Source organism: Macaca fascicularis, chromosome 2 (genome assembly GCF_037993035.2).
Source record: "Macaca fascicularis isolate 582-1 chromosome 2, T2T-MFA8v1.1".
NCBI lineage: Eukaryota > Metazoa > Chordata > Mammalia > Primates > Cercopithecidae > Macaca > Macaca fascicularis.
Window position 1 is genome coordinate 170471944 of NC_088376.1, and position 21333 is coordinate 170493276.

General features: G+C 38.6%; 1 protein-coding gene across 2 annotated transcripts in view; it reads left to right on the plus strand.

The window, feature by feature from the left end:
* Positions 1-13008, plus strand: part of CCDC80 (coiled-coil domain containing 80) — a 35949-nt gene extending 22941 nt beyond the window's left edge. For both annotated transcript variants that reach the window (XM_005548157.4, XM_005548159.4), the window contains exons 5-8: positions 1506-1654; positions 8436-8539; positions 11011-11091; positions 12510-13008. In XM_005548157.4, the coding sequence (XP_005548214.3) occupies positions 1506-1654; positions 8436-8539; positions 11011-11091; positions 12510-12856 (681 nt within the window). In that variant the 3' untranslated portion in view covers positions 12857-13008. The remainder of the gene's footprint in view (positions 1-1505; positions 1655-8435; positions 8540-11010; positions 11092-12509) is intronic.
* Positions 13009-21333: the final 8325 nt, after the last annotated feature.

The following is a 21333-nucleotide window of genomic DNA, read 5'->3' on the forward strand; positions in this document are numbered from 1 at the left end:
AAACTGGTTAAAGAGCTATGATGTGCCAGGTCCTGGAGATAAAAGGTGAAGAGTGGTCTCTGCCTTCAAGAAACCCATATTTAACGTAGGCCTATCTCAGAGGGGTCTAAAAGTGTGCTTCCTGATCCAATGTGGACAAGAGTTTGGGGTTTTACACCTACTTTCTTTCTATGCTTACGGACAAAGGTTCTGAACCATGAAAAACTATGCCATGTAATAATAACAATAACAAAAATAGTCACTTTATCAAGTGCTTTCCTTATGCCTGGCACTTTCTTCAACCCTTTGCAATCCTTATCTTACACGTCTAAGATAAATGCTAGTATTATTTTTGTTTCACAGAGGAAAAAAAACAGAGGCCCAGAATGGTTAAGTAACTAGCCCAAGGTCACCATGCAGTTAATGTTGAACTTCATTCCCACAGAGGCTGGCTCCAGAACCCACTATCTTAACAATTCTGGCATACTGGCACTATATCACTGAAAATACATTTTACTAAAGTTTATCTTAATACCTTTTTAAAGCATTCCCTAAACAATTTTTAAAACAACTTATCAAAATATTCTTTTAAAGTTCCAGGCTTCTGAAACTATGTAAATGGGGAACATAAAAAATATTCATGAAAAAGTCATCCATGTACCACGCTTGTGTGAGAATCTTCAGGGGAAAAAAGGCTGTCTGTGCTATCAGAATAGCTGACCCAACATGCAATATGTTTCTGGATCTGGAGAGATGTAGCTAATTCTGAACATGTGTTGTCCCATCTCTAATGAGAGAGATTGGGCCAGATAATCTCTAAGGTCCTTACCAGCTCTCACATTCTGTGATTTACTGAATTCCCACAGAGGGTGGAGCTTCGAGCCATGTCCAGACTGCTCTCCAGCTTACACTGATTATGCTCAGCCAGCCCCTAAATCCATCTAAGGTTGCTTTTGTAAGTCCAGGCAACTGTGATTCAGGAACCTGAATTTCATTGTCTTTAAGTTGGATCCCAACTTATTTCTGAGAATATGTAAAAAGCATGACTTAATATTAAGTGATGCTTACTCAGTAAAACAATCCCTGGGACCACAGAACAGGCCTTGGTGGAAAACTACTCTTATTGCTCAGGTTACACACTTGAACATGTCATTCCATTTAGTTTCCTGTGTTAGGTACAGTGTTTCTCACTTCTTCTCCAGTTGTTAGTCAATAGGAACCTTAGTGCCAAAGGTAGAGAGGTGAACATAGGACTTGTATGGTGAGGAAGGCATGGACCCTTTCCAACAAAAGGAGCGTAGTTAAGAATTCCTTGTAAAAGAGGCAGTTGTTTCATGGAATCTAACCCTCAAAACATCAGCAGAGGGTACTATTGCAGGAAAGCATTTATGAAGCAATATGTCCTCCAGGCTCTGATTTCAAAGATTTCCCCAGAGCTCCTCCAAATTCTCACAGGTTCTCTATCCTCTGAATAGAGAAAAGAAATGCACTTGTACATTAAATGCATTCTATTCTTTCTTAAACAGCAATACTATGAGGTGCCAATAACAATGAAGTCTGTGTTTGATCTGATCGATACTTTCCAGTCCCGAATCAAAGATATGGAGAAGCAGAAGAAGGAGGGCATTGTTTGCAAAGAGGACAAAAAGCAGTCCCTGGAGAACTTCCTGTCCAGGTACATCACCTTTGGAGTCGTGAAAGAGGAAGGTGCAAATTTGTTCTGAGTGAGCTCATGAAAATGCCAAAGAAACACAGAGCCCACATGTGTTTACAGAGAGTAACCCCCACTGGAGAAAAACCTACCCATCTTTGACCACTGGGCTTTGTCTTGTCCTGTTGAAGTGTCTCTGGCTACAAGGCTGGCTGGGTTCAGCTCCAAGCATCAGTGTTGATTTGGTGGCTCTGGATAGTTCTTTTCTCCTTTTTTTTTTTTTTTTTTTTTTTTCTCTTTTTTTTTGGTACAGAAAATAGAATCCTGACCTCCCAAGAAGGTTAATTTACTCAGTCAGTAAATCTGGAGATCTCTGCATCTAGCATTTCTGTTTTGCATATTTATTTATTAGGCCCCTTCTGGTTCCAAACAGGATTTGGCACACTGTGCTGGATTTTCCGCTTCCTTCCAACTCTGCAGGAAACAACAAAAGCCCCACTAAGACCTCAAAAGGAGAAATCCTCTTGACCCAGTTTCATGAATTTTTCGACAGTGTCATTTATTGAAGGCCATCTTGTGACAACCCCAGTGTCCATGGGGGAGCAGCATACCCAGAGAAGAGTGTAAAAACAACTCAATCTGTTACAGGACAAGGGTCCCAATCCAGGGTTCTTGGATCTCGTGCAAGAAAGAATTCAGGGCGAATCTGCAGTGCAAAGTGAAAGCAAGTTTATTAGGAAAGTAAAGGAATAAAAGGATAGCTACTCCATAGACTGAGCAGCCCGGAGGGCTGCTGGCTGCCCATTTCTGTGGTTATTTTTCGATGATATGCTTAACACGGGATGGATTATACTTGCCTCTCCTTTTTAGACCATATAGGGTAACTTCCCGACATTGCTATGGCATTTGTAAACTGTCATGGTGCTGGGAGTATAGCAGCGAGGATGACCAGAAGTCACTCTCATCGCCATTTTGATCTTGGTGGATTTTGGCTGGCCCCTTTACTGGAAACTGTTTTATCATCAAGTTCTTTATGACCTGTATTTTGTGCTGACTTCCTGTCTCATCCTGTGACTTAGAATGCCTTAATCGTCTGGGAATGCAGCCCAGTAGATTTTAGCCTCATTTTACCCAGCTCCTATTTAAGATGGAGTTGCTTTGGTTTAAACGCCTCTGACAAATCCACTTTTCTCCCTTCTCCTTCACTCCCCCGATGTAGGATGAAACTTCTACAGAGACTTTGGGGCCCTAGGAAGTGCAAAGTTGCAGAAAACTATACGCAACAAACTTACAGAGGTCCCAGTATAAACGCCACTCCAGCTATACTGTGTGGTTAAGGGGCTCCAGAAACCAAGCAAGCATGTAATACACATTTAGTGCTTGAGCCTCCAAGCCAAATCTTTACTCATGTCTCTAAAAGCACATTCTCCATATGTGAGACAGAGCTTTAAGAAGGATATGATTAGGAAGTGGATAATCTGAATTTTTACAGATTTGTGAAGCTTGGGTCTTCTAGGATGTAACATCATGATATATAAAGAGTACAGAACTTACCATTCATCCAAGTTTTGAGTCTGCAACTTACTAGCTATGTTGACCCTTTTCAATTAAACTGCCTGAAAAGTCTCTCACCCATAAAATTAAAAACAATAGCAAGCAGCTCTATCTCCATCCATCTCCATTTCACATAGCCATTATACCTGTGACCACTTTTTGTGTGCTAATCTCTGGGCCAAGCACTTCACCTTCATTGCCTAGTTTTACCCTTACAAGAATCCCATTATCTAAACACTGTGACTATTGTCATGTTGCAGGAGAGACAACTGAAGCCAATGGAGGTTAAGTAACTTTCATCACTGAGCTAGTGTCAGCTCTAGGAGTCAGTACCCTGGGACAATTTGACTCCCCAAATCTACCTTCTCATCTTATGCTCCTTTTGAAAATATGACGTGAATTATTATTAGTTCTGAACCTAAAGGCCTAGAATTTGAAGCAAAACGAAGAAACTCTTAAAACCACAGAATTTCAGCTCTGAAAGGAAACCAAGGCTCTTCCTTCATCCAAATTCTCAATGCAGTGCAAGTATCCAAAATGGAAATAGAAGGCATACACCTTCATAAGGATTTAAAATCAACTCAGCCTTAGGGTCAGCCTCCACTGAGAAAGAGCTCTGAGCTTCACTGGACAATGCATTCTCTTTGTCTGGTCTCAGGGGTACTAAAAACCAACTTCTGATCCAAGATCATCACTTTAGGTGACGATAATTGAAATAAATGTATTAAATGTATAATGCCTATGTGAAATGATGAAGTTGTTTAATTACTGGGTTTATAAGCAGGATCAAACATTATTCAAAGCCCTCTTAAAAGTGATGGCAAAAATTTGCTGGGTTATGAATTGGAAAATAACATTTAGAAGACTAATTCAGAAGTTTTTCTTTTCTTTTCTTTTCTTTTGCTCTTAAGGTGCTTTTGTTTTTTTTCTTTTTAAGGTAGAAATTCTTTAGAAGTTTATTTTTGATTTTAACAGTGTTAAATATATTTCAAGTTATAAATTCAAGACTTCAGTTCCAAAACTTCTGAATTAGGCTTCTAAATTTTATCTTCCAATTTGTAACCCAGCAAACTTTTGCCATCGCTTTTAAGAGGGCTTTGAATAATGTTTGATCTTGCTTATAAACCCAGTAATTAAACAACTTCATCATTTCACATAGGCATTATGCATTTAATACATTTCTTTCAATTATTTGAAATTAAACAAACAAAATCTTTCTGAGTACTTAAAGATCTGTAAGTTTAATAAGTTAATTTTACAAATACAGTGAATCTAACGTTCTCTCAGATATTCCAAAAACTGCATACACTGTGAGATTTCAAGTTAGCCACACGTCTAAACCAATTACTTAATTACACATTCTAATTTGGAGTTTCAAGTTGTCATTTTATTAGGCCAAATTCTCTTAAGCTTCACAATAATATAAATTATATATATATATACATAATACATATATAACCAGAATTATATATACACAAACATATATATAATTATTACTATGTTACTATAATTTTGATTATTTGGAAACTTTTTCTTCTTAATTCTAAATCTTCCAGGGTTAGTGCTCTATCCCAGTAAATTCAGGTTGCCCACCCTATAAAGCAGACATTTATCATCCAATTCATTGATGTTACTTAAAACCAGAGATTTGTCATGAGACTGGCAGTTATAGATATCCTCAGAGATTCTTCTTACCATCCCTAGGTAGAGTGTCTTTTTATAACCACTGTCATGGGTTTCAACATTTTAAAGGGAAAGCTGACATCATCTCAGTTTTCTTCATTCACAAAAGCTTGTAATACTCCTGTAGGTTGATTACTTAAATTTTGTATTTTTTTGATTCTTAAGAAATGTACAAATACTATAAAGTCTTTTGAACTAGATAGGGTCCTAAGATGTGTAAATGTATTTTCCACCTAATGTAAGAGTTTTATGGGCTCTTATCTTCATTACTACTATAGGAATATACATCTTTTATGGATATTCAGAGATATATATAATTACAATTTGGATGTCCCATAACGGTACCTGACTTGTGGTCACAACTCATAAAATCATTCTGCTAATAATTCTAATTTATTGGAAGGATTAAAGTGGAATAGTGTACTACTTAAAGGCACGAGCAAGACAAAATGAGTTTGATTCCAGGTTCCTCCATTTACTAGCTGTGTGACCCTGAGCTAATTACTTAACCATTCTGGGCTTCAGTTTTCTCATTTGCAAAATGAAAATTGTAAGTGTATTTTTGTTTAAGACTATTGTGAAGGGTACATTCAATACTAAAGGTAAAGATGGCCCAGGACCTAGTACAAAGCAGGTAGTCAATAAATGCTACTTATTAGTAGTCCTAGGGTCAGTTATTCCGGTCCTATAGAGAACTTTGCCATCAAGGAAGAGTTACCAGAAAGAGATTTAGTAAATACTCCAGAATTGAAACCTAGGCAAACAGAAATGAAAAAAAAAAAAATTACAGTCCTGCAATTAAACCAGTATCCAAATGGGAATTTTCCTTCAAATTTGCTGAGTGGTTGGTGGGTTTACACAGGCTAGTTTCAGCTGACCAGACTCTGAAGCCAGTCTAGTCTTCAATAGCATTCATTTGGTTCAGGGTATAATCACCTTTCCCTGAGACAGAAGCCCCAAAGAGTGGGCAAATGCATACTAATCTGGGCATGCCAGTTAAGAGAAGCAAACACATTCATAGCTTGTAAAGTTTTTATTTCCTGGGAAGCTAAAGTGACAGAAAAACAATTTGTCTAAAATAAGGGTCTGGGTCAGTTTCACAACTCTTGTTACATCTTTTGGAAGTTTCCTTCTGTGTCATGAGCTGGGACCTTGTATCTTAATGTGAAGGTCTGTGGGAAGCTGAATCATGACTTAGGGGAAATGACCTTCTCTTAGTTGTGTCTGGGACAGGGAGTCTGAGATCCCATCCCTCTCCAATCAGGACTGCATTCAGTGTGCACATAGGTAAACAAACTAAAATAGACCTCACCCAAAATAGCTCCTTCCAAGACACCCTACAGCTCTGTGTGAGGCCAGGAAGGCTGGTCTGGTTTGGATGCTGGCTAGGGGGCCAGTGCTGGTCTGGCATGCCTCCTAAGGAAGCAGGAGAAGTACCTGAGACTGTCATGTTTGTGATCCGACAGCAGTCACTGTTCCCTTCCTAAGAAACACTGGATAGTCTCAGAGGCTCCTCTCTTGTCCTTCGTGCCAAACACATTCAGCTCCCTGTCCTCAGTAGAGATCTTAGTTTTTCTTTCCCTTTAAAAAAAAAAAAAAAAAGGGCAGAGGAAGTGAATGTAATGTCACAGCAAGCAATACTTGGCGAACCTTGCGACAGGCATCCATTCAGAGGTTGTATTTCATCAAACTATCATTTTCTCTTATTCACCCAAACCACTATTCCCTCAAGAGGCCATTTTCTTTGGGGTTGAAAACTCTCATGTTCACTCCTGATGCTAGAAGGAGCACAGGGATCAAAGCCATGAATAAAATTAACTGGCTGTCAGCTCTATGAGTGCACTAACACCCTGCAGTCACCTGCACTGAAGGCAAAAAACAAAACTCCAGTGAAGATGGAAGTTGAGACAACTCTATACAGTTGCCCCTTAGATGCATACCCTCTCTCTTTTATACCCTCTTGCAGACCCTGATAGCAGCAGCCAAAATATCATGTCTGAGGGTAGCAGATCAGGGAAACCACTGGACCAGGAATCAGAGAAGTGTCTGTATTTTGGTAATGCTTCTTAGATTTACTAGTTGGGCAAGTTATTCACTTCTCTAAGCCTTGTTTTGTTATCTGCATAATGGGGAAAATAATCTGCAGCCTCAATGAGCTCTAAAGAAGAACCATATTGCATTGGTGAAAGTGAGCTATAAAATGATACACAAACCTAAGGACTGAATAGGTTATTTGATGGTGCTGTGATGGATAATGTCAATGTCTGTTAATGGATTAAGTTCTACATCTAGAAGCCTGCAGATTAAGACATAATCTTCTATATCCATGTCATCATGTGGATAACTTGCATTGGTAAGTTTGAGAGCTGAATTCTTGTAACATTCCTGTGAACAACATACTGCTATTTTTTATTTTAAAAATAAGGAAGGCCGGGCACAGTGGCTCATGCCTGTAATCTCAGCACTTTGGAAGGCTGAGGCGGGCGGATCACGAAGTCAGGAGATCGAGAACATCCTGGCTAACACAGTGAAACTCCATTTTTACTAAATATACAAAAAAATTAGCCGGGTGTGGTGGCACGTGCCTGTAGTCCCAGCTACTCGGGAGGCTGAGGCAGGAGAATCACTTGAACCCAGGAGGTGGAGGTTGCAGTGAGCCGAGATCATGCCACCGTACTCCAGCCTTGGCGACAGAGTGAGACTCTGTCTCAAAAAAAAAAAAAAAAGGAAAGAAAAGATAAAGAAATAAGGAAAAACTGAGACTTTGGTGAATTGAGTGATATGTTCAACGACACCCCAAAAGACAAAAGCCTTTTCTACTACTCTACTGTGTTGGAACTGTAAAAACAGAAACTAAGTTTACTATACATTCTAAAATCTTATGGTTCTAGGCTTAATATCATTCCACTTCATAGAAGTACTTTGTAAGCATTGGCTCTTATTCATAATAGGGTACATTTTAGAAATTGCATTTGCCTCTGGAAGAACCACTGGCTACTGAGGAAGGTACATAGGGTTTTGTTTTTCCAGGAATCCTCTTTGAACCTTTAAACCACTATTCCATTTTCCTTTTTCCTGTCACTGTAATCTACTTAAAATTCAGTTACCTTTTTCTTCTCTATCTCCTATCCATATATTCATTTCTTAACTCCCTCTAAACTCTAGCAGTAACTCTACTAAGACCAGTTCTCTTCGGTTACCTTCTGAGTTTCTCATTTCTGTTGCTACAGTCTAATATACAATTTTGGCCTGTCTTCATTGCATCTGAGAGTTTGTCTCTCCCCAAGTGACCTCATTAGGCATGGTGACCACAGACTCATGCTTAACACATCATGCTAATGCCAAGGCAGAAAGACTGTGAAGTTACAACAGAAAAACTACAAGAGTGTGGCAATGCAGTTTAATGGCTTTGAGAAGCTATGGGACAGTTCTAAGCATGTGTTTTTTTCTTTTTTTTTTTTTTTTCTGGGCACAGAAAAAAATTGCTAGCCTAAGTCACTCTGGTTTCCTACACTGGTTTCTATTGTTTGAAGCAGTAAAGAATAATGGTGTCCTGCTTTTTTTCCAGGTTCCGGTGGAGGAGGAGGTTGCTGGTGATCTCTGCTCCTAACGATGAAGACTGGGCCTATTCACAGCAGCTCTCTGCCCTCAGTGGTCAGGCATGCAATTTTGGTGAGTGGGAAGCCACCTCATTACTGCTTTCCCATACCACTCTCCTCCCGGTCAATTCTAAAATGGAACATAGAACCTTAGATCATCAAAATGATTCCCAGTTCAGACTGTTCAGGTTTCCAGACACATACTCTATTATATTGAGTATAAAGTTGCTTTTAGACTGGAGCTTTAGTCTACTGTGGATTTTTTTTTTCCCCTCAATATTCTCTCCTCTCTAGTTCTTCTTCATTCATGTGTTTGAAAATATCTTCTGATTTACTTTTAATGATCTGTATCATTTGTCTTCAGTTACTTTTTTAAATTGTCTCACTTAGGTATTATCATTCACTTAGGTAATACTTGAATATCTACTTACATACCATCATTGGATACTCCATAGATTAAATGTCTTTTTTAAAAATAGGAGTGGCTCTGGGAATTAATATATTAATTGAAGCAGACTATATTGCCCTTCTCTTAAAAATGATTTTTATCTTCAAAACTCAGAAGACTTAGTGAACAAATTTTATAAAAAAATGATTTTTATAACCGAGCACGAAGAAAGTAGCAAGATCTCTTAAGTAAAACCTTATTTGAAAGACAAGCAAGCCAAAGAAAAACATAGTTTACTGTTTTTTTGTAGTGAATCGCTCAGTATTTTGAAAACGAATATATGCTTTATTTACCAAACATTTTTATTCTAGTGTCCTGAAGGAGCTAATATCATTTTGGATAGGCAGTAAAATGAATAGTATATAGAACTTAGTAAGTTCAATGATAAATCAAGAGGATGACTACAATTTCAAGAGTAGAAGTCATGAGTGAAATCTCATATGAGATATGCCTCTGCAGAAGGAGAATTTTGAGAGATTCACTGGGCAGGGGCAGGGGCAGGGGCAGGGGGAAGTAGCTAAGGGCAACAAATTAAAAAATTCTCCGGTAGAATATAGATGAATCACCATTATTTTGATGCCTCTAGTAGGAGGAAGAATCATCTACTAGTTACAGAACTGTGCTTGATTTTTTTTAAAAGGGAGGAGTGTAAGTTTTGTAAAGCATTAACAGAGCCAAGGTCCTTGTTATGACCTAGTATGTGTAAATTATAAGTACATTTTAATTTTAAGATATGAAATAACTCAAAGGAAGGCCAAAACCAAGCTCATAATAGTAAGAACAATAGAAAATTCAGAAATTTTTATTTGTACTCCTATTATCAAGGTTAATAATTTAAGACTTTATATTAACATATAAATTTGATTGTGCCAGTATTCTTAAGCTCACTTTATTCATGGCCACCAATGTTGCCAGTTAAGATAGAAGTTCTTACAGCAGTTAAGAACCTTTACAAAAAAAATATAAAGCCACAGTTTGTTAATTTTCCAAAGATGCTTTTGTAGCAGCTATGTGGTGGTACTTTATTTTTAAATCTCTGCACACAGATCCTATGTCACATTGTGAAAGCAAACCCTTTTGTACTATACCCGAAACGTGAACAAATAATGTTCACATGTATTAATTAACGAATAATGAAATTGATGATCTTCCCTTTTGAAAACATGACTAACCAATATGTAGAACAGAATACTTCACTTCTCTGGGAAAAGAGTAAAGGTGAAAAAAAAATTTCTTGAATAGCATTGTGCCTAGATTTTAGCTTCACCTTAGAAGTGCTCTCCCATGGCAGTGTTCAATTTTCTCTCCTGGACAATAAACAGCACCAACAATCTTATTATTAGTTCCAAGTTATTACCCTGACCTGGTTGGGATTTTATTTAAAACTATGAAAGCTTGATATGATGGCTTGACAGCCCCTTTGTCCTCCTATTTTCTTTCTCCGGAATTCTCATGTGCACTTCATCTTCAAAAGAATTCCAACAAGCTACCAAGGCATGACCTTCCCCCCTGTCCTGAAACTTTAGCAGAGATGAAGGCAAGCTGTGCTTGCTTAAATGTTTTGCCTTTGAATCCTCTAAATTAGTGGTTTAAAAAAAAAAATATCCTTTAAGCTAACACTGTTTTGTGTGAGAAAGCAGAACAATTTCTTTAACCATCACAATTGATGGAGTCTATAGTCTTTTCTCTGAAAGTTAAGTTAGCCATAAAAGCTGTTATAAATTCAGAATACTAACTAGTTTAGATCAGCTCAGATATTTTAATGTTCCAATGGCTTCATCTTTTCTTTCTTTCTTTCTTTCTTTCTTTCTTTCTTTCTTTCTTTCTTTCTTTCTTTCTTTCTTTCTTTCTTTCTTTCTTTTCTTTCTTTTTTTGTCATTTAGTAGAATGAGAATCACAGTTGGTCTTCTTCGAGGTTTTGGAAGTATTTGCTTCCTTATGGTAAAAATTTTAAATGGATGATTCTTCTCAATCAGGTTATGCTCTATATTCTTTTTAAATTTAAGAGATTTTTAATTGTCAGATATCAAGGCTTTGTGGAAAATGATGACTTCTAATCCTTTCCTCTAATTCTATGGTTTTCTTTTTTCTCTCAGGTCTGCGCCACATAACCATTCTGAAGCTTTTAGGCGTTGGAGAGGAAGTTGGGGGAGTGTTAGAACTGTTCCCAATTAATGGTAATGTGTTGTTATTTTGAAGCAGTATGAACTAGTGTTAAGTTCAGTTAAATAACATTAAGCTATATGCTAGCAGTGGGTGTATCTCTAAGGTGAACAAAGTTCACTGATTCCTCCTCCCACTTCATGCACTTGTGCATGTGTGCATGTGTGTGCACGGGACATGTAGGGGAAGGGGTGTGGAGTACAGGGACTTATATTATTTCTAATATAAACCATTCAAAGTAACAGTAAAACTATCCATTTTTCTTAACTAAAATAATGCTTTTGGGGGGTCCATATAGGCCCTTATGGTTTACAAAGCATTTTCTTCTATTTTACATCATTTAATTCTCACAATAGTTTTGTGAGGCACATAGGTCATATCTCGTTGATTCCCTTTCAACAGATAAGGACATACACTAAAAGGCTCAGAGAAGCTGAAAGATACACACAGTAAAAGGCTCAGAGAAGCCAGGCACAGTGGCTCATGCCTGTAATCCCACACTTTGGGAGGCCCAGGAGGGCAGAACACTTGAGGTCAGGAGTTTGAAACCGGCCTGGCCAACATGTTAAAACTCGTCTCTACAAAAAATATAAAACTTAGCCAGGTATGGTGGCATGCACCTGTAATCCCAGCTACTTGGGAGACTGAGGTAGGACAATTGCTTGAACCTCAATTGCTTGAACCTCAATTGCTTGAGGTGGAGGTTGCGGTGAGCCGAGAGCACACCACTGCACTCCAGTCTGGGTGACAGAGCAAGACTCCATCTCAAAAACAAAACAAAAAACAAAACAAAACAAAACAAGACTAAAGGTTTCAGAAAGCAAATTCAGTCCTTTCTTCCAAGACCAAGCTCTTTAAATAAAATAATGTGTGTAAAATACTTAGCAGAGTGTCGAAACAGCAGACATGAAAGTATCAGCTCCTTTTCTCCTTCCCCTTTATTCTTATCACTATTCACAATAGTTTAAATATTCATCTAGATCTTAACGGAATTGGTATTTTCACTTTTAACAATGAAATAAGCTTTTTATTATAAAGATATGTCAAAAGGAAAGCTGTAGTTACAGAGAAATAACTAAGCTAATTGGAAATAAACTTAGAAATGTAAACTATATAATCCTTGCTAGTGACAAATTTTAAAGAAATTAATCTTGCCAGGATTAAATTAAGGAATTGGTTTCATACTTTGTAACATTCCTACAAAAGACACATCGTGTGCCCGAAAGTTTGACCCTAATGATGTTGCAGAACAGCAGGGACATTTAATTTCTAGTAGAAAAAGCCCCAGCAAACTTCTTTAATTGGATTTTGAACTAAAGAGAAGAGGCTCGTGGGTCCTCCCTATTCGCGCAGTGATTTCCTCACACTTCAATGTTTTCATGGGCTCTGACTGTTTAATGCACTAACAATAACTATTCCAATGTTATTCTAGGGAGCTCCGTTGTTGAGCGAGAAGATGTACCAGCCCATTTGGTGAAAGACATTCGTAACTATTTTCAAGTGAGCCCGGAGTACTTCTCCATGCTTCTAGTTGGAAAAGACGGAAATGTCAAATCCTGGTATCCTTCCCCAATGTGGTCCATGGTGATTGTGTACGATTTAATTGATTCGATGCAACTTCGGAGACAGGAAATGGCAATTCAGCAGTCACTGGGGATGCGCTGCCCAGAAGATGAGTATGCAGGCTACGGTTACCATAGTTACCACCAAGGATACCAGGATGGTTACCAGGATGACTACCGTCATCATGAGAGTTATCACCATGGATACCCTTACTGAACAGAAATATGTAACCTTAGACTCAGCCAGTTTCCTCTGCAGCTGCTAAAACCACATGTGGCCAGCTCCATTCTTCCACACTGCCTACTACATTCCCTGCCTTTTTCTTTCAGTGTTTTCTTAAGATTAAATAAATAGCAAACTTTCACCTATTCATGAGTTATTATTGAAACCTTAAATCATAAAGACATTTAAAAGAATTGTTTTTCTAACTGGAGGAGCTCTAGTGCTAAGTAATGGTACTGAAAATGGATATGATTTTCCTTTACTTATGTAAAGGACCTTATTTGGTATGAAAATTTTATAAAATATGTATTTATAGCTCTTTTTCTTATTTTTGTATTAATTGGTAAGTGAAAACTCTGTTAAAGATCACACCACAAATGTTTTCAGGAAACATCTGAAAAGATAAAACAAAGAACAAGTAACTTTCAATACTTACTGAAATTGACACTTTTTGAAATGTCAGTCTGAAAATAATTAAGATATCTCTGCTTTGCATGAGTTTCTTTTATGAAACTTGATACCACAGGAGTCCAGTGATACTGGTCACAAAAGCCAGAGAAAGTACCAAGCCCAGCTTTGTTATCATAGCCACTTTCTGCCCAGCTTCTGTTATTTTTAGTGTTTTTTCAGATATAAATCGGGGTCCAGGAAATCCCCACCAGAATCTGGCACTGCAGCCAGAGGTGACACTTCCAGAGTTCTAGTAGGCTGCTATGGAATTTCTGGCATGAAAATTCCTGACCCCTCACACTTTACCCCCTGTACAGCACAAGCATACCATGGAGATATTACAGGATCAGTTCCAGACCACCATAATAAAGTGGATATCGCGATAAAGTGAGTCACACAAAATTTTTGGTTTCTCAGTGCATATAAAATTTATGTTTACACTCTTTTGTAGTCTATCAAGTGTATAATAGCTTCATGTCTTAAAAATGTACATATTTTATTTTTAAAATATTTATTGCTAAAAATTGCTAATTATCATAATCTTTTTGCCTTGATGTTGATGGCTGCTGAATGATCAGGGTGGTGGTTACTGAAGGTTGTGGGCGACGGTGGCAATTTCCTAAAATAAGACAGCAATGAAGTTTGCCACTTTGATTGACTTTTTCTTCATGAAAGATTTCTCTGCAGCATGTGATGCGTATGATAGCATTTTACCCATAGTAAAACTTCTTTTGAAATTGGAGCCAATCCTCTCAAACCCTGTTGCTGCTTTATTAATGAAACTTATGTAATATTCTAAATCCTTTGCTCTCATTTCAATAATGTACCTAGCAACTTACACAAGAGTAGATTCTATCTCAAGAAATCACTTTCTTTGTTTATTCATAAGAAGCAAGTCTTCATTTATTAAACTTTTGTACCGAGATTGCAGCAATTCAGTCACATCATCAGGCTCCACTTCTAATTCCAGTTCTCTTGCTATTTCCACTGTATCTGTATCAAAGCTTCCTCCAATGAAGACTTGAGGCCCTTAAAATAATCCATGAGGGATGGAATCAGCTTCCAAACTCATTAATCTTCATATTTTGACCTTCTCCCATGAATCACAATGTTCTTAATGGCATCTAGAATGGTGAATCCTTTCCAGAAGGTTTTTAATTTGCTCTGCCCAGATCCAATAGCGGACTCACAATCTGTGATAGCTATAGCCTTACGAAAAGTGCAAACCACTCCTTGATCCATGTGCTGCACAATAGATGTTGTGTTAGCAGGCATGAAAACATTCATCTCCTTGTATATCTCTGTCCAAGTTCTTGGGTGACTAGGTATATTGTCAATGAACAGCTACACACACACACACATACACACACACACACACACACATTTTTTCGAGACGGAGTCTCACTCTGTCACCCAGGCTGGGGTGCAATGGTGCGATCTTGGCTCACTGCAACCTCCGCCTCTGGGGTTCAAGTGATTTGCCTGCCTCAGACCCCCGAGTAGCTGGATTTACAGGCACCTACCATTATGCCCAGCTAATTTTTGTATTTTTAGTAGAGATGCAATTTCACCATGTTAGTCAGGGTGGTCTCGAACTCCTGACCGCAGGTGATCCACCCACCTCGGCCTCCCAAAGTGCTGGAATTACAGGCATGAGCCACTATGCCTGGCCCGAACAGCAATATTTTTAAAAGATTCTTTTTTTCTGAGCAGTAAGACTAAAAAAGTGGGCTTAAGATATCCAGTAAACCATGCTTTCCATAGACATGCTGTCATTCAGGCTTTGTTGTTCCATTTATAGAGCACAGGCAGAGTAGATTTAGCATAATTCTGAAAAGTCATAGGATTTGAGGAAATGGTAAATGAGCATTGATTTCAACTTAAAGTCACCAGCTGCATTAACCTCTAACAAGAGAGTAAGCCTGTCGGGTGAAGCTTTGAAGTGAGGCATTGACTGCTTCTCTGTAGATACGCATGTCTGAGATGGCATCTTCTTCCAATATAAGGCTGTTTCATTTCTTTTGAAAATCTATTGTTTAGTGTAGCCACCTTCATTAATTATCTTAGCTACATCTGCTGGATAACTTGCTGCAGCTTCTAAATCAACATTTGCTGCTTTACTTTGCACTTCTATGGCTGGACAAGGCTTCTTTTCTTAAAACTCACGAACCAGACTCTGCTACCTTCAAACTTTTTTTCTGAAGCTTCCTCACCTCCCTTAGCTTTCATAGAATTGAAGAGAGTTAGGGCCTTGTTCTGAATTAGGTTTTGGCTTAAGGGAATGTTGTGGCTGGCTTGATCTTCTATTCAGGTGACTCAAAGTTTCTTCATAACAGCAATAAGGTTGTTTTACTTTCTTATCATTCATGTATTCACAAAGTAGCACTTTTAATTTCCTCCAAGAACTTTTCCTTTGCATTTACAACTTGGTTGTCTGGCATAAGAGGCTTAGCTTTCAGCCTGTCTCAGCTTTTGACACACCTTCCTCATTAAACTCATTCATTTCTAGCTTTTGATTTAAAGTGAAAGATTGCAACTTCCTTTCCCTTTAATACTTAGAGGCTATTTTAGGGTTATTAATTGATCCAATTTCAATATTGTGTCTCAGGGAGTAAGGAGGCCTGAGAAGAAGGAGAAAGATGGGAGAAAGGTTGGTTGTTGGAGCAATCAGAACATACACAACATTTATTAAGTTTATTGTATTATATAAGTGTGGTTCGTGGTGCCCCCAGTAATTATAATACTAACATCAAAGATCATTGACTATGGATTTTAATAACAGAGATAATAATGAAACAGTGTGAAATATTGCAAGAATTACCAAAATGTGACACAGAGACATAAAGTGAGACATGCTATTGCAATGATGTCAACAGACTTCCTTGATGCAGGGTTGCCACAAACCTTCAATCTGTAAAAAATGCAGTATCTGAGAAGTATAATAAAATAAGATGTGACTGTACTTACTTGCTAATGGACCTATTACCATACTGACATCTTACAAAAAAAAATTACAAGGAAGGAGATTATATCCAGGGATTCTCTTTGTTTTCAAGGCAAAGGTTACCAAGTTACAATGGACCAAAGTAGCTGGAATGCAAAGGAGTATAATCCTTGTCTTTGAAAAAAGAGCATTTGTTTCAATCATATGGCATATCAAAGTAATCTTTCTCCCTTCCTCCCTCCTTTCCTTGCTTCTTCTTTTCTTTTTTTTTTTTTGTCTCACTTTGTCACCCAGGCTGCAGTGCAGTAGTGCAATCTTGGCTCACTGCAAACTCTGCTTCCCTCAAACAATCCTCCCACCTCAGCCTCCCAAGTTAGCTGGGACCACAACCATGCTCCACCATGCCCAGCTATCCTCACTTCTTTACTACATTTCTTTTTTCAACAAGTATTTATCAAGTAATATTGTCAAGTAATATTTATGAGCTTCCGCATTTAGCATCATGATGGCACCATCCTCTAACAATAATGGGAAGGCTATTTTCCACTATTATTAATCATTCTCCAAATCATTTTGGTATTATTATTAATTCTAATAAGTATAGAGATTAATAAATGCATTCAAACCACATGTGAATATTTGCTATAGGCTTATCTGTGCCTACTGTATGTTCAGATTTGTCTTTATATCTGAACTTTGTTATAAATTAATGACAGTAAAAATGGAATTTATAGTTCAATGAACTTGACAAATCACTTATTCTGCCATTCATTTTCCATAAAGACCATTCATTCTTCCTTGTTTTACAGGCAACTGAGCTCCAGAAAGCTCAGGTGACTTTAGAACTCAGTTCTTAGTATGTGAATTATGCTCCCATCTCACCCCTCTTCCTTGGTGGAACACTTTCCTCCTCATTTTTTCTTGGACAGTCTGTACAAGCTGCTCGAGGTGTGCAGGAAAGTGTGCCACGTCGAAGTGTACTGCTTTTAAATTTTTGCCAGGATGAAGCAGAGCCCAAAGTTGCCAATAAAAATGGATTTCTTTATCTTTGTTTCTGAAATTGTGTGATGACAATTTCTAAGGGCCCAAATCATCTCAATTTCAGGGAATATAATAATGAGGGAGCCAGGAGCAGTGAGGGGCTCGCACCTGCTAATACCAGCACTTTGGGAGGCCAAGGTGAGAAAATCGCTTGAGCCCAGGACTTCGAGACCAGCCTGGGCAACATGGCGAAACCCTGTCTCTACAAAAAATACAAAAAATTAGCTGAGCACAGTGGGGTGTGTCTGTGGTCCCAGCTATTCAGGAGGCTGAAGTGAGAGAATCACTTGATCCTAGGAGTTCGAGGCTTCAGTGTGCCATGATGGCACCACAGCACTCCATCATCCTGGGTGACAAAGTGAGACCCTGTCCTCCCACCAAAAAAAAGAGGGAGTTTCATCTCTCAAGAAAATGAATTAGATAGGAATAATAGAAAATTTTACTCTCAGAATAATAGGGTTCCAGCTCCTGCAACCAAAAAAAGATAGTACTTTTTTACAACCTGAGATTACTTTTTCAAGCATTTCTCCAGTTTCACTGGCATTGAAGTAAGAGTTAGTAATGCATCTGAGCTTTTCTTCCTCTAACGAGCAGGCAGAGCAGTCACAGATCATCATTTGGAGGACTATAAAATAAGCCATAGCTTAGCAAAAGGACCAAAATACATTCAGAGGAGGATGCTATTGGTAAATGTCTTCAAAGCCTATAATCTGGAAAAATACAAGGGTATATCTCTGAAACTGTGAGGATTAGCAAACTAGCTAACCTGAATCTCTGTCTTCTGGTAGTATAGACTAGGTAGTTTCAAATCTGAGTAGTTTCTCCATAAAAGCATTTCTTTCCAAACATTTCTTGCCAAACTCCCAAATAAATGAGAAAAATAAAATACAGTTTTATAATTTTTAAGAAAGATTATGGGATTATGGTATTTAGAAAGAAAAGCATTCTGTAGAGTTGGGGAAATCTGGAAGACTCTTGAGGACACAGCTTTGCTGAAGTTGCTCGTTGTCACAAGACTCTTCAAAAACTACTTTCCATCAGACATCTCCCAGGGCTCTGAGGTGAATATTAATTCAGCAGAAAGATCCTTTTCTGCTACACAGGCAGGAGGTCCAGACACAGGGGAGTGGGCACAACCCAGCTGGTCTCATTTTCTGTAATATAGTTAATAATGAAGCTCATACTTTCTCAACTTCTAGAAGCCTGGAGGATGAAAGCAGCCCAAGAGTAGGGTGAATGATGGCCTCAGTTAGCCCTTCTTAATGTATCTCAGTACTGAACATGTGGAGATTCTAGATAAATAGAAGGCCCTTGGAAAGAACCTCTGTCGTTTCTCTGCCACCACGCTCCCTGCTCTCCCTGCCAGATTGCCTTTCCTTTCTCTTCCTTGGCTGTCCTTCACTTCATGGTGTGGGGTGTGCAGATGGCAGGCTGTGGCTTGGTGAGTGCTCTTCACTTCAGGTCAAGGTGAGGCACAGTTAACACGCTAACTACTTTTCCTCAGTTCTTTCCCAGTTGTGCAAAGCTCCTGATGCCAGACTTCCTCTTAAATTTGCACATTATTAAAGTCCAGAGTTAAGATTTGGTGATGAGGGGCAAAGCGCCAGCTGTAACAGAAATCAATGGGTATCATGAAAAGGCCACTGGACTTGGGAAAACTGGGTGCCTGTCCTTGCCCTGCCATGTACTTACCTGTGTGACTAGAGGTGAGATGTTTTACCTATGGGCCTCAGTTTCTCATTACAAAATGACAGAGAGGACTAGATACCTAAGTTCTAAGTTTGTGACATTTGTGAATATTTCTTTGCCCTTGTGAGACGAGTGCTAAATTTAGAGGCTTCCTGTGGTTGAATTGATGTCCAATTCTCAGGGAACCCAGACTTCCCAGTTCAGAACCCAGTTCCAGATTTTTGTGGGAATGGGGAAAGGTATTAAATAACTCCATTGAATTCTTTCCTGCATAATGCATTGCTGTGGTTGAGACTCAATAAGGTCATCACCTCCAACACACAGAACCCCTCATCATCTCCTTACAGCCAGACTGGAACTTCCAAGGACACCAGGTTGGCAAGGATTCTGAGCATCCTAAATATCTAAAGAGTCCCTCTAATAAGGCACATATTTGTTCTTCAACACAGTTTCCTAACTTGAGACCACAAATGCGTAATCTCTCTAATATCCTAAAGCTTGGACAAACTGGGCAGCCCCTGAGCAGACCGCACAGAGCTTAAATGTCAGTGCTTTCCTTCCAGAAAGCAAAAGAATGATCCTACACCTCCCAATCCATGGATTGATACATGTGCCAAGGGAGCCTGGTGAAGAAGTGGGTGATTTTAAATAGCTAAGACTGCCCATGGGCAAACGTTCTTTGGCTTTTCTCCTCTGCAATAAGCATGCCTTCCTCTCTCCTGGTCCTTTTCTCCTTTCCCAGGCCCCTCTATCAATAATAATTCTGGCTCTTAGATGACTACAACTGATTAGGTGTAACTGATAGGGTAAAGGTGACACCCTTCCCAAGGCTATCTATAATGCAAAAGGATATCCAAGAAAAAGAGGTAGGGAACACCTTGGGAAATCATTTCTGGAAGACAGCCAGTCCCTGCTGTAGACAAGCCTCATTTTCCTTCCCCCAAATGTTAAAGAGTAAATTCCTCCTGTAGCCTTAGCTCTCTTTTCTATCTTTGGCTTGCTTCTTATCATGAACTATCTTTAGACTGCCAAATTAGAACAGGGTAGGCAGAGGCAGGAATATGCCCAAATTTGGGAAGAACTGGTTGGGAATAGTTGAAAGCCTTGATATGTGCAAAGAACCATTTGATCAACCCAGTTCTTAATACAGGATACTAACTTAAAGTTTAGACTCAAGTTATATGATAATTCAAACATTTATTGTATTTATACTATTTTATATGGACCTTTCCAGGAACCAGGAATACAAAACTGATATTTCTCTGTACAGAGGCTCAGACTAGTAGAGAACAGTTAGGTACACTGTTAATTATAAGCTAATATGTATCATCAATTATGGGTTTTTATGGGGCTATGGCAGGTGGAAGGGACCAGGGAGAGATGATGAGTGATGATGGTTATGTAGTCTTTCGGAGGATGGAATTATAACATTGCTCTTCCTTTCAAGCACCACATGATTTAGCAAGTACTTCATATTGGCTCCACCATTAACATGGTCAATGGCTTCTGGATACTCACAGTTCAGGCACAGTTTCTCCTGAAGATTTTTTACTTCTCCCATCTTTAAGAAGTTGTCTGGATGTCCATGAAAGATGCTGACATTTGTATTAATTCATTAAAAAAACACCACACCTTCCCAAAATAAACTACATAAAAAGTAATGAATTCATAGAAGAAAATTTCACCAAGATTGAAACTAGAGAATATCCTTAGACTTGCACTTTGAGCTTTGAGAAATGTGTGTCTATTCACCATTCCAACATGAAGAAACTCTGCAGTAGGAAAAAATAATTAACACACTTATAGTCTACTGCCCATGCAAGGATCAGCTCTGGCTGGGAGGCCAAAGATGGGTGACATCGTTATGCTCTGCCTCTATTTTTTCCTTCTGACCCACTTAGCTTCCTAATTGGAGGAAGGAGGTGTGGTAAAGCTATATGAAGACTATGGTTTAATTAGACCAGAAAACACTGTCATAATCTCTGGGGTCATCAGAATGTCCAGGTTTGTCTCTTGGCCAAGATAAGGGCAGTGGGATTTATGATGTGTTGTTTACAGTCCAAAACTACTCTGGTGATCACCAGGGTCAGTTTCTTTGATGATGGTTTCCAACTAGCCTAACACATTAAGTAAGCCTGGCTGGTAACATGACCAGAGAGACATAAAGACCCTGTTGGGAATGACTTTGAGCTCTCAAAGTCAAGATTTCTTACACGAATCTATCAGCTGGAGAAAATGAAGGCAGTGTGGTATATGTGTGCAAATAAGGACATTGTGAAGCTTAAGTATGGAATGCCTCTTGGACCCCTGATGTCATCTGTATTCTCTTTTTCTTCATGTACTATAT